The sequence below is a fragment of the Akebia trifoliata genome, unplaced genomic scaffold (assembly GCF_017979445.1).
Source record: "Akebia trifoliata isolate Shusen 1 unplaced genomic scaffold, ASM1797944v1 Contig01202, whole genome shotgun sequence".
Taxonomy (NCBI): domain Eukaryota; kingdom Viridiplantae; phylum Streptophyta; class Magnoliopsida; order Ranunculales; family Lardizabalaceae; genus Akebia; species Akebia trifoliata.
This window is the reverse complement of record NW_028237590.1, coordinates 1-14,617: the sequence shown is the minus strand read 5'-3', so window position 1 is coordinate 14,617 and position 14,617 is coordinate 1. Positions and strand designations below refer to the sequence as shown.

Sequence of the window (14,617 nt, the reverse complement as noted above, 5' to 3'; positions counted from 1 at the left end):
CACTCATAGACATAGGTATTATTACTATACAAAGTGGATTTTGGATCCAATACTGAAAATCATGCGTCTGACATTGAAGAATTTACTTCTGATCTAATGTCAGAAGGTGCCTTCTGACATTGAAGAATTTACTTCTGATCTAATGTTAGAAGGTGCCTTCTGACATTATCTATAATGCTTCTGATCTAATGTCAGAAGGCACCTTTTGACATTGTCTATAGTACTTCTGATCTAATGTCAGAAGGTGCCTTCTGACATTAAAGAATTTACTTCTGATCTGATGTCAGAAGGTGCCTTCTGACATTGTCTATAATGCTTCTGATCTAATGTCAAGAGGCACCTTTTGACATTGTCTATAATACTTCTGATCTAATGTCAGAAAGTGCCTTCTGACATTGAAGAATTTACTTCTGATCTAATGTCAGAAGGCACCTTTTGACATTGTCTATAGTACTTCTGATCTAATGTCAGAAGGTGCCTTCTGACATCTCCCAAAATAGTTCTGATCTAATGTCAACAAGGCACCTTATGTTTGGAGTGCTGATTCCATCTTATTCACCTTGCTGCTTGTAGATGAGAATAGGTGGTACAATTTTGATGACAACTAGAGTTCATCCATTAACGAGGAAGACGTCAAGTTTGCTGCTGCTTATGTGTTATTCTACTTATGTGCTTACTTAGTTGTTAAGAAAAGTATTTTTATAATATTATGTATATAGTGATTGATATTTATTATACTAATTGCATCAAATTTTAAATGCTTAATTGCAGTAGATACCACATGTTTTACACTCAAAATGGCATATATTAGACCGGTTTGTGAAGCAATTTTTCGGTGGCGATAGTGTGGATTTATGCCCATCTCCTCACCATCGGTGGGGCCTATAAGAATGCACCTGTAAATACTCAACAAAGTTGCTGTACTGTTCGTGAGGAACATTTGTGGATGGTGCTTCATGGTAAGGCATTCGGTCTTTATAAATTTCTTGTCATAGTGTGTGTTGATTCTGATGTTTGAGATAGAGAGAACTACCTGACAAAACACAAGATACTAAAGTATTGTTCTGACATTGCACTATATGTCTATTATTTTTATAAAATCAATGTTAGTGGAGAAGATTAAAAGAATGATTTTTCTTAGACTCAGATACTCAATCACTCATTGGTAAGGCTTCTGGCCTTTATTTTTGTAACTGCTATGTTTTTGTTCTCTATAGCTCTAGATTTTGTTAATTTATTGTTGTTTTGGGCAGCACTTGCATTGTTTAATATGTGATTCAGTTGTGTGTCTATATATGATATGTTAAATTTGCAACCAAGATATGAGATCCAATTGTGTATGGCCGTACATGATCTTTTTCATTATATAACATCCCATGGTATGGACGTACGGTTACACATTACTAGGACGAATCCTACTTACCAAAATTCGTGTAGTATACCTATATGCATGTAAGATGCTTTGATTCTGATTTTTGAAACATGTATAAGTGAGTTCTATGTTTCAGTGATTTGTTAAGATGCACGTATTTTGCATACAAGTGTATCACACACAACGAATAGTAATATAGGAAGACAATTAAAATAGTTCTGATCTATGTCAAAAGGCATCTTATGACATTGGTAAAAATACTTCTGATCTAATGTCAGAAGGCGCCTTCTAACATTGACTAACGTATTGTTCTGATCTAATGTCAAAAGATGCCTTTTGACATTGAATAAACTACTATATAATAATTTTTCATGCATTCTGTGTGCATTATGTTGGATTGCGTATTATGTTTATCAGGAACATTTCATATGTCCATTTTTAAGAAGAGATGCAGTCGAAATTTCTATAGAATTATATTTCATCTTCACAAGAAATAGGATGGTCACTATGATGAGAAAATCATCCTCACAAGAAATTAGCTCTCAAAAGTGATTTACAAATTATTGGACTAACTTTTTTCAGGATGATCTTCCCATGATAGAGATCATCCTCACAAAAAATCAGCTCAATCCCAAACTCCTAACCCATATTTTAAAAATTTATTAATGTTATGTTGTTTTTACTTATGTAATTTCATATGGCATACCTTGATCTGTTCCCTAAATATCAGCTTTGTAAATATATATTTATAAGGGTAATTTGATAATTTTCTATGCATTCTGCGTACACTATCAACCTTAACTATATTTGACTCATCTACTTTGATTGTTTGATGCAGATTTGAACTATGTGGATGCTCAAATTCAATTTTATTGGTGTTAGCTGTTGTTTCTACTTCTACGTGGCATTAAACATGAATAGATTCATGCACCTATAATTGTTTATTTACTACGAATGTGCTTTATACTATATTTCTTTTTTATGCTCGAGACTATCGGAGAGAGGTCTTTAATGTTATTGATATTATTAAGGTTTATCAGGAACATTTCATATGTCCATTTTTAAGAGGAGATGCTGTCGAAATTTCTATGAATTATGAACATTTTAAAATTAAAATATTATATATATATATATAATATATATATATATTATATTATATATATATATATATATATATATTATATATCTGGGGGTGGTTCAGGATTACTGAAACAAGGACAAATATCACTACTGAAAGTCATTGCCGTTTATGGAGAAAAGAAATGTGTAACTTTATTCCATATATAAGTGTATTTTTTAGTATATTTTGGAATGAGAAACATTTTTTGCATGTACCTTTGGGGATTAATTTGCAGGCATTGCCATTTATTTAAAGAGGTTCTAAATTTTGTCATTGTGTGTGAGTTGGCCAACATGATTATTACCAAATACTACAATTTCAATCTTGAAGTTTTAAAGTTCTAGTAGGACTAATGCACTTAATTGCGATTGTCAAATAAAAAAATGTTATTTCATATGGTATATTCACTTACACGGTTTAAAATTTTTAACTTGTACAAGGAATCTAACCTGGTTTTAAGGATTCTATTTTTAAGGACTCTAAACTAATGTACCATTAGTTTTTATGGTAGGCATCATTTTTAAGTAACTTTTCTTGAAGTTAAGCCAGATCAAATAAAAATTTAGGAATTGATGTCTATTTTGAAATTTGACAATAAAAGTTTAAAGTGGATATATTTTTCCGAAACTATTGAAAGGTCTTCCAAAGATTTGTTTTCAATTTTTTTCTCAATATTTACAGACTAGTACAAATCATAGAACGAGAGTTGGGATTGAATAAATAAAATTATGTCAAAGATGTTAAGTCGAATCATTCACTCAAATTTACAAAGATCTTTGAAAATATTTTTGTCCCTAGAATTTACAAAAGAATCAATATGTCAAAGATGTTAAGTCGAATCATTCACTCAGATTTACAAAGATCTTTGAAAATATTTTTGTCCCGAGAATTTACAAAAGAATCAATATGTCAAAGATGTTAAGTCGAATCATTCACTCAGATTTACAAAGATCTTTAAATTAAATTTATCAAAATTTTACAAAAAATCAATGTGTCATAGATGTCAAGTCAAGTCATTCACCCATTCAGATTTACTCAAATCTTTGAAATAAAAATTTCTCAAAATTTTACAAAATAATCAATGTGTGACATATGTCAAATCAAGTCATTCTCTCTTTTTTTATTTTATTTTTTATTTTTCATGTATTGAATAAAATAAGGCTTCACAATAACGAGCATAAGATTCTATAAATAGGAGGTGTTTTTACCCAAAAAATACCAACCCTTTAGAGTTATTTTTACAAAGGCAAATCAGTTCTAACATGACAAATGTGCTATCGAATGAGGTTGATGAGCTCAAACTTAATTATTATGTGCCTAAAATGTACTCGAAACTTATTGAATAAACCGATAACCATGAGAAGGCTAGGAAAGATGCGTTCTGGTAAGATTTGCTTGATGACGGTAATAATCTAAGGTGTATGATGCGAAGTCTGTGCATAAAAATTTCGTAAGGAGTTGTGTGGACAAAATTAAATAGTATAATATAGTTGCATGATGACACAATCATTCATGATGAGTTAAATGAAGTTTGGTAAGCAATATCTATTCTTTGAAACTATTAGTTCACGTCCAATCAACCTTAAACATAGTATCCACCTTTTGAGACATGTGGATATTATGTATGTAGCAGTGTTAATCTGCATTTATTGTCCCTAATAAATAAAGTGATAAATTGATTAATTTCTGTGCAGGGAGTTAGGTGGGCAAAAGAAAATATGGTGACATGAGCATTCATGAGGAATTAAATGTCATTTGGTAAGCATTAAATATCAATGTAAATGCACTTAATAGCTCCATTAATAGTTATACGACTTCACCTTCATTATATAGTCTTATTCAGGGAAAGAATCCAAATTTTATTCCTATTTAGAAGCTGCAATGAATCACGATGAGAATATGCGTCGTGGATTTCGGACGGGAGATCCATATAGAAAGCACATGCTGGAACGCGAATGGATTCTACTTATGAGGGATTCAAAAAAATTGATTAAAGAATCCAAACTTGTGCAAGTACCTATCCCAAAAAGACGTGCGATTTCGATGCCGCGTCATAACCTATATTCACTCCATGCGGCAGTTATGAGGTTGCGAATTCTAAGGATTTCATCACATGAAGTTGATAACGATCCCAACTATGCATCTACTTACGCTATGTCGGATGAAGACGATAACAGTTCTTCTGACTTTGAAGATTAATTTTGTTACTATAGACTTGAGAATTTAAGTAAGTATGTTTAGATTCTAAAGTTTTTGTTGAAAAATTAAGTTTGGTTAATTTCATCACAATATTAAATGTGTCGCTTGTAAATTATTTTTCATCTAATTTATGTAGCATTTAAAAAGTTGACAAGGCAATAGAGGATCTTTTAGATCATCTTTATGTGTTTAAAGTGTCATTTATTAAATTCATAATCTGTTTATCATTTTTCTTCCCCTTGATTACAATGTAAATGGTCGTATACTTGTCAAGAAATTTGAATAGATTTAACGAACACTGAAACAATGTCAGAATGGGCATTTTGACATTACATCTGAAATATTTTGATCTAATGTCAGACGGCGCCTTCTGACATTAGATCAGAAGTATTTTTGTCAATGTCAGAAGGCTCCTTCTAACATTAGATCAGAAGTATTTAAGTTAATGTCAAAAGGAGCCTTTTGACATTAGATCAAAAGTAATTTAGCCAATGTCAGTAAGCTCATTTCGAACTTCGAACCTGGCACCACATGCCTCTAAATTACTACTAGAAAATAGTGAATTTGGAACGACGGCTTAAAACGGTTTAAACCGTTTATAGGTATAAGACACTTTAAAGTCGTTTTAATTTCCAAAATCGTTCTAAAAGTTGCCGTTTATATCATAGAAGAAAATCGAAAACTCTTTAGAGCTCACATTCTATCTGGACTAAAAAAAAATGTAAAGGAGAGGAACGACCCCTAAAAACTAGAGATTTCTCCACTCTTCATCATTTTCGATCTTCGATTTCGCTTTTCATCTTCACAAAATCTTAATGCTTAACCATTTTAGATTGGAACGAACCTTAAAAGCTCAAGATTTCTTCCTTCTTCATTATCTTCGGTTTTCTCTTTTCGATCTTCACAAGACCTGAATGCTTAGCCGTTTCAGATTGGAATGAACCCTAAAGCTTGAGATTTCTTTGTTCGTCATCATCATCATCTTCGATCATCTCTTTTTCGATCTTCAATTTTGAGTGCGATCTTCACAATACCCTAATACTTAGCCATTTTGGATTGGAAAAACCTAACGCACAAGATTTCTAATCACCAATGATCGACAGAGCACTTTTGATCGATTTTTTTACTTTCCCTTCAATGGATAACAATATGATTTACTATGGTAAGTTCAATCATCTACATTTCACCTAATTATATTTTTTGTTTTCTGTTCTAGTTGATCTCTGCTGTAATTTTTGGTAGCATTTCTTTCTTTCTTTTTTCTTCAATGCCTTTCTGAATTTGTAACTTCTTATAGCTTGTCTATTCTGTTTATTTGATGATTTCTAGGGTTTTATAAAATTTAAGGCTTTATCTTTAAGTCCAATCTGGTAATATTAGAATTACAATTCCTTGTAATTCTATTTAAATATAGTTATGTGTGCAGTTTGATCCAAATGATTGGTTTCTTTATGTGGTTTCTAGTATTTTAATCCAATCATTTTGCATATCTATGATGAACCATGGGTGAGTAGACCCCATTTTTTTTAGGTGCGGGCATAAGTTGAAATTCTTCATTGGATTTGTCTAAACTATGATGTTTCTTACATTTATTGATGAAAATAATGCTACAAAAGGTCTTTCAATGTGCATGGTGGAGCTGTATCTTTGGGACATTCTCTGGGTTTCAGTGGAGCTCGTATCTTGGTCTCTTTATTTGAGGGTATCATGATTTTTTTTAATCTGTTTTTGATGACCTTTGTACCTTATTTTCAAGTTCATGAATGATTTAAGATGACAAGTGCTGAAATGAAAATTTTTAGTGATATATTAGCGTTCACAAATTTTGAGTAATATTAGGATCAGATTGATATGATCAACAATTTAGAAAAAAAAATTGTATTCCCTACATAAAAATTGAAGTGAGATGGTGATCAGGTATTTCTATAGGTTTACAGTTTGTTTGATCTATAGATTTGTGCCATTATTTTAGAAGGTGTTTGAGATTTAAGCTTTGAAGATTGTATTGGGGCCGGGCTTCATAAAAATGTCCATATCTTATTGAAAACGTTTGAAAGCTCATGATACATTACAGAAAACTCACATACTGAGGCTTTTTGAGTAAAGGTGGATCTTTATGAAGTATACATCTTTTCTAGCCTTGTGTATGGTTGCAACTATTGTGGGATTCCTTTAATTCTCCGAACTTGCTAGCTAGTGGTTACATTGTTACTCAACTAAAATTAAGTTCACCCCATAAAAGGTTTATTGAGAATTTATAGGAATTACTTAAATAGAAGGTTTTATTATTTGTTTGAAATAATTTAAATAATTTAGTCTTTGTTTTACTAATCTTTTGGTTTACTTTGAAGATTTGCAATTTGCTAGGTCTTTGTAAGGAAGGTGAAGTTGCAATATTTACAAAATCAAGCTTATATACTAATTATAAACTGGTCTTCAACTTAAGGTTTGTCCTCATATTTTGGCTTATGCTCAATTTTGTTTCACATTTCTTTGTTCTCTCATAAAATTTGTTATCTTATATTTATCCTGAATATGTTCTGATTGTAACATGTGGGGTGGTATTCAAGTCCAATTCAAGTGGAATTCAGTAAGAGTGTTGTAGGATACCCTATAGTTGGATTTGGATACATTCATTAGAACCCAATTAGTGTCTAGGTCAGATCTTGGCATAACGGTACCTGAACATACTCTAATATTTCATGCACTTACATCCCCTGTAGCCAATATTTCTCTGCATAAGAGTAGAATATGTGTGTGACCCATTTTTCGTTTCGAATCACAACCTAATGCCATGTTTTGTTAAGTTGAGCTAATTATTCTCTTTGATGTTTTCTGGACAGCTACCATTTCCATTGGATTGTCTTTATGCCGATCCTGACCGCAAGGTGACATTATTCCAAATTATCCCCCTAGGTTAATTCTTCGACTGATAATAAAGTGGTCTTATGAACCAAAACTTTTCTTTTTCATGCATATGATACATTGGGCTTATATTATGGTTTTGGCTGCACATTCTTCAACCCAGCCAGTGTAATTTTTTCTAGACCCAAATTCTGTTCTATAATGTGTATGATATTCATCTTTCAATGGGTTAATACTGCAATGTTACAGGCTAAGGTGTTTTCAAGATTTGAGGTTCTGTAGAAAGCTGTGAAAACTATTCCATTGAAGCTACCCCAAATGATAGAAGTAGTGTCTTGCAACAGGTCTGCAGCAAAGGAAAGCAATTGTTGTATGCAAGGAAAGATGAAGGGACAAGTGATCATGCCCCTTTAAATGAAATCATTGTTCAAAATGTTGACCCCTTGAAGAATATCAAGATACATGCTTATATCCAACTCCCAAAACCACTCATCACTTGCTACAACTAAACTTGGTGTAGCAAATTTGCTTAGTATCTGCATTTTCTTGTACAACTAAACTTGTTTTTTTTTTTTTTTTTACTCTCTCCTTGGTACTTATTAGTACTTTGGGAACTAAATTTCAACTTAATTTCACTTCTTATCAGTATGTATGGATATGTGGGGTTTTCCAATTCAATATTCTTTGCAAAGCCACTTGCAGAGCTTATAACACCACAAATAAGAAGATTCTTATTTGTCTAATGCATGCAATTCTTCATATTTTTATATTCTGTGGATGTTTTTTAGGTTTCATTTAGATGCAAGTTACATAATTTAGTGGTTAGCTTTTGTATGAGAGCAATCTAATGTATTAGCTTCTGGTTTCAGTGGACCGTGGAATCCTTATTGGAACAGTAGGGTTCCTCGAGCCAAAATGTATGTCCTTAAAGCAAGAAATTTTGTGTTTGTGTGCCATGAGTGTTGTGGTGAATTGGCCATTTTATGGGACAACCACATATCCATGATGGTGAACAATCCATTTTCTCAAGGTTAGATGGGATATTTGTTGCTTATATCCTTCTTTCCAGAAAAGTCCACATCTTATGTACTTTATGAGGTTAGATGGATTGCATATATAATATGGAGCTGTGCTTATTCTATTGATTGGCATACTAAATTTTTTTTTTATGATTTTCCAGTCATCTTTTAATGTAGACGGATCCTTTGAATTGAGTATTCAAAAATCTTGAAGGTTCTAATACTGGAGGCACAAAATCAGCAAAACAAACTAATGAGTTTCTTAGAAAGGTAAGGAAGCCAAGCACATAAATGGCACAAGACCCAAACTAGTTTTCCAAGATAATTTTCCTGAGATTTCATTGCATAATTAAGAAGTATTATAACTACTGATTGTACAAACAAAGAAATGATCTCCATATGGTTCCAAATGCAGAGGAAGATTAGATTGCCCATAGAATATAAGATGGCGTTTTACCAAAATAAGTGAGTATTATAACACTGATTGTACAAACAAAGAAATACCTCCATCGAGAAAACTTTGTGATTTTCTAATTATGTTGATGTTCCTCGTACATGGTGATGGCTGATTTGGTGGTAATGCCCCCATCCACCATTTTTTTTTTGCATTACTTTACTTTGTAAGTTCAATGTCCACAGTGTGAGTTGTCTTGAGGAGGTTGTTGTTGGTTTTAGTAAGAACGAAATAAGTATGAAATTTAATTTATTTTGATGCATTTTCATCTAAAACTTTTGTCTATTTTATTTTTGTAAACGATGGCAATCTGAACTTTAGAGCCATTACTAATTGTACTATGAAAACCGAGCAGAAAACTTTGAAATCTTTTATAATATAACTTGCCTTTTCTTCACATCGTCACTCTAGACTTTAGAGACAGTTTCATTTTATGGGTCTGCATAGACTATTTGCTTGTTTTCTATTGTTTTCGTAGTAGGTCATCTCGACCGCTTTTTCTTTAATGATATATTTACTTTAAAAAAAAATTATATTTTGACTATAATTGCTGCAATTGTAGAGAGTAGATTTTTGCTAAACTGATGCTATGGTCCTCCCATGAATGTTAAAAAATAGATTAGGCCACTATGGAGGCACTATTTCCGAAGTACACGGTCTCATCTTTGTTGTTGACAGCAATGATAGGGACCATATAGTTGAGGCAAGAGATGAGCTCCACAGGATGCTTAATGAGGTAATATCTTCCTTAAAATCAGACATTTGTTTAATCACTTTCATAAGCTTATTGAAGATCTATGGTCTAATTCATTTTAACATTTTAGTGGGGATTCATTTCTAGGATATTGTAGGAATTTACTGTGGCTTGAGTCTCGCTCTCTGTCATAATTTTTTTGTATTTAAAATCATTACTAATTAATGCCCTTAGATATTCCAGTCATATTCTTTGGGTTTAATTTCGCTAATGTTATCATATAGAAATGAAAATTTATTTATCTATTTGGATGGTTGTAGGATGAGTTAAGAGATGTTGTGTTACTTGTTTTTGCTAATAAGCAAGATCTGCCTAATGCAATGAACATTGCTGAAATTACTGATAAGATGGTTTGCATTCCTTGCGGCAACGAAACTGGTAAGATGGTTGTTTTTTGTGATTTAAGTTGGGGGTTGATCCATTCAACCAAGTTCGGGTGGCAGTTGAAGTCACAATTGTTGTTAAAAGATTGCATGATTTTCTTACTTCGTCACAAATGATAAATGCATTAAAGGTTTTTGACACTAAGAAAATTGTTAGGGTATGTTTGATTGCATGGAAAGTGACTTTCCATGGAATTTGAAATCCATGGAAAATAGGTAGGGTTGGAAAATCAAATTCCATTGTTTGATTTCACTTGGATAAACTCATGGAAAAATATGAGACAAAAGAAGAAGAGGAGAAGGAGGAAGAAGATGAGAGGAGGGGGAGAGGAAGAAGAAGATGACGAGGAAGAGGGAGGGGGGAGGATGTGGTTACGGTGGCGGAGGCGAAGACGGAGACGGTGGCGGCAACGACGGTGACGGAGGTAAGTGAGGAAGATGGGGGGGAGAACGTGGTGGTGGTGGTGGCGGAAGAGATGAGGGATGGAGATGAGGGATGGAGAAGAAGGAGAAGAAGAAAAAGAAGAAGAGAGAGAGAGAAGATGGTCGGAGACGAAGCCGACGGCTACAGCGAGGTTAGTGTAATGGTGGTGGTGGTGGTGGTGGTGGTGGTGATGGTGGTAGGGAAGAATTGAGGATGGAAAATATGAGTGGATTTCATTTTCCCACCCATATGGATGGGAAAGTGAAATCCATGATTTAGTGGACTTTTTGAATGGGGTGGAAATGAATTTCCATTTCCATGAGCAATCAAACACTTGAAAAATGTCATTTTCCATGGAAATTGATTTTTCACCATATTTTCCATGTGCAATCAAACATACCCTTACTAGAAATATTTATTGTTTATGGTTTCCATGTTATTTATAATTGGAAGATCATTTTACATAACTTGCGCCTTGCAACACCTGTTCCTAGAAATTTAAAAATCTTTTTTAATGCAAGCAATGGATTCCTTCAGGAGCCAAGTGGTCAATCCTAAAATAAAGAATTTTTTTTATTTTTTTTTATTTAATTAATCAGCTATATCAACATGTTAGTTTGCATCCCTGAGTTCTCTTTACAAATTCTGGGAAATCATGGTATTCTAATCACGGGTACATCCAGAGCATCTATGCTACATCTGGTGAGGGATTTTATGAAGGGCTATCTCCTTCTATTGTATACAATAGAATAGGAGTGTCGAGATTGCATTATACATTGTGATATCAATCTGGAAAACATTCTCCTTGACAATGAATTCATAGCGAAGGTGTCAGATTTTGGAATGGCAAAGCTCATTGGACGAGATTTCAGTTGGGTTTTGACCACAATGAGAGGGACACGGGGATATGTTGCACCCGAGTGGATATTGGACGTTGCAATTTCTATGAAAGCCAATGTTTATAGTTATGGAATTGACATTGCTAGATATCATAGGTGAGCGGTGCAATGTGGAAACACCACCATCTGCAGGCAAGAGTGGTGTGGGAAACTAATCAAGGGTAATGTGGAAGAAGTGGTGAATGATAGGCTGATAGGGGCATATGATTGGGCTGAAGTGTGTGGGGCTGGTGGCAGTGTAGTGCATTCAGGATGAGGAGAGTACGAGGCATACAATGGGTTTGGTGGTAAAGATGTTGGAAAGAACAGTGGAAGTGCCCATGCCTCCAGCACCACAGTTTCTATATGCACTTGTGTATGGAGATTCCTTCTGTGGATGGCAGGAGCTATCAAATGGTGGTGTTTTTTCCGATGACAGCAGCCAACGTCTTTAGGATTTCGTTTTCGTTTGGTTGACGTCTCTTCACTATCATTCATTAGCAACGCAAATGAGTTCATGTATAACTTGAAATTATTGTATCAAGTTGCAACAAAATGCAACATTTGGCCGAATTAGCTTTTGCAATAGCTCAGCAAAGTTGGTGGGAACTCTTTTTCCTTTTTCCCCATCAACAGAAATTTAATGATGTTTAATGATCAATTTATAAATGTATTTATTTTGCAAAATAGGATCAATAAAACTTAGTTACTAATTATTTCATCCATTTCACATTCCATTATTAAATTTGAAACTGCTCAGGAGCATTTATCTTTGCCCATTTAGAACGGTTTTCAACAATTTCAAACTCCAAAATTTTGTAACTGTCTTCATCCATTTCAGTTCATTAGCAACGCCTCAATACAAAACGGCTCTATAACCATTTTAAATTTTCTTAGTAATGGTTACTAATAACCGTTTTTTTTTTTTTTTTTTTTTTTTTTTGTGGTGTGCCAATTTGATCGCATAGGCCCGAAATCCAAAGGTGAAGATTAATTTGAGAGTATTTCAATCAATCAAGTAGGACCTACTTAAGGCAATAAAAATTAATCAATCAGATGATATAAAAATCGGTATTTCCTGGCCATATAGACCAAACGACCAAATATAACCATGCGTGACCATTTAGCACATATGGCGAGGCCATTTGTTTTTCTGACTTTTCGCTTTGTGGTGCGCATGTATAAAATTGCATTGGCCTTTCTTCAAGAAGGGCCAAAGATAAATGGTTCTGGCCGTTCCTTGTTTATGGTCAAGTCAGTTAGGAAGTTAGTCTATCCATGTGTGCACGAGATTCTTCATAAAAAATGACCTCACAAACCTCCAAAGTTGGATTTTACCTCATCTAATCCCTTCTTAATTCCTTATGTACCCATGACTTAAAACTCATAATTTTCTTTCGCCTAGGTGCTTTGGTAACTTCATTGTCCCCTAATATTGACCAAAGTCATCTTTGGTCCCCACTTAGAGAGAATTATATCTGTAGACATGAGATTTTCGTTTTCGAATATCTCTTCTACTTTGGGTTTGGAGTTATCACCATTCGTTTTTTTGGAAAAGGGTGTGAATGGTCACCCTGAAAGTAGTTTTCAAAAAATATTTTTTGTTACTGACTTTCGTACAAATAAGGTCCATTGGTCCACCTTAAATCTAGGTAAGGGGGTCCATATTAGGGTATAGGAAAGGTGTTAGGCATTCTACTCCCTCCACCTTTGATGGTAACCTCATATTCAGTCGATTTGAAAATAAAAGTAAAACAAATTGAAAAATTGATTTGTACCATCGAGTGCAAGGGACTTTGATTTCAGTTTAAACCAAAAAAGACTTCCTTATTGAAAAAGGGGTCCTTCTATGGTCCATACCTTTGAACAAGTTTATAAAAATGTAGATATTTTTAAAGCATTTTCTTTCAAAAGTTCCTCAACCTTTACCCTTTCGATCAAGTTGGAAGCCAATCTACTGGAAGTAGAGGAGGTTTTTTTGTAGTCATAAAACCAAATAAAAGTACAAATAAAAAGAAAAAAGGGGGAGAAGTAAAAAAGGGGAGATTTGGGGGGAAAGAGAGAGATTTTTCATTCTTTTTGTCCAAAACTTACATTGTTCTTAACTTGACTTTCTTTGACTTTCTCCTTCCCTTCAAGAAATGAGCCTTCTTTGACTTATCTTGATTCACTTGTATAGTAGAGATTGTAAAAAGGGGATTTAATAGTTGAGAATAAGATGAGGGAATAGAGAGTGGGTTAAGAGAGTTGAAACTTGTTTCTCTTTTTTGAGCTTACATCTTGGGGGGTCTGTATGTTGAGAAAGGGGGGCGGGGTTTATAACATTTTATAAGTTGTTTTTAGGAGTAAAATAGTATAAAAAGGTGAAAGAATGTAGAATGGTGTAAGATTTGGTGGAAGGGCATTTGTGGAAGAGGGTGTAAGTGGGTCATTTTTTACCAAAATGGATTGAATCTAACCCATTTGGATTTATTGTTAGGTGGGTGAATGGGTATGGTGTTTGATTAAGAAAATGGGTTGTGTAAGGGATTAAGTGGTTAGATTTTGGAAAAGTGAAAGATGTAGTGACATGTGTCCAAAAAATATGGAGATGGAGTGTTTTGATGAATTGATTGGGAAGAAAGGGTGTGGGGATGGTTTGTGAAGATGGGTTTAAAGATAATGATGAGAGAAGAGTATATGTTGTGATGTAGGTAGGTAGTTTTATTAAAGAAAAGTGATGGGAGTAGGTAGTTGAATGAGAGAGGTGGGTTGATGTGGTAACAAGTGTCCCACTTTGACGATCTTTGGTGATTGGTTGTGATCTTTGGGCTTCGGTTGAGAGTTGGGCTTCAGTAAAATAGTTGGGCTTGGGATAATAGTTAGATAATGAATTGAATAGGTATAGTGTTGGGTTTTAAGTCCAATAGGTTTAGGTAGTAGGTTGATTAGGCATAGTGATGGGTTGAGTTGAATTGGACTAAGGTTAGGTTGAAAAGTGATTATGGTATAGATAAAGGCTTAGGTATGCTTTTGGGCCATAGGCCATGTAAAAAGGGGTTCTAAGCCTTTTATTTGAAAAAAAAAAAAAAAAATTAATTTTCTTGTTTAGAGGTTTGGACTTAGGTGCTCATTCCAATTTTGTGAATTTTGGGACACTTCGCATAGAT

General features: G+C 33.8%; 1 protein-coding gene across 5 annotated transcripts; it reads left to right on the top strand.

The window, feature by feature from the left end:
* Nucleotides 1–5,326: 5,326 nt before the first annotated feature.
* Nucleotides 5,327–12,180, top strand: LOC147380626 (uncharacterized). Of its 5 annotated transcripts, XM_086431439.1 has the most exons (8): nt 5,327–5,853; nt 7,043–7,137; nt 7,535–7,607; nt 7,806–8,654; nt 8,753–8,845; nt 9,648–9,765; nt 10,044–10,161; nt 11,419–12,175. In XM_086431439.1, exons 5-8 carry the CDS (start codon nt 8,829–8,831, stop codon nt 11,553–11,555), a joined length of 390 nt encoding a protein of 129 aa, XP_086287565.1. In that variant the 5' UTR covers nt 5,327–5,853; nt 7,043–7,137; nt 7,535–7,607; nt 7,806–8,654; nt 8,753–8,828; the 3' UTR covers nt 11,556–12,175. The 5 variants fall into 5 exon arrangements, 3 of the variants coding, with proteins under 3 accessions (XP_086287565.1, XP_086287566.1, XP_086287567.1); XM_086431440.1 differs by lacking the exons at nt 5,327–5,853; nt 7,043–7,137 and having other exon boundaries at nt 7,145–8,654; nt 9,708–9,765; XR_015175218.1 differs by lacking the exons at nt 5,327–5,853; nt 7,043–7,137; nt 9,648–9,765 and having other exon boundaries at nt 7,145–8,654.
* The last annotated feature ends 2,437 nt before the right edge of the window (nt 12,181–14,617 follow it).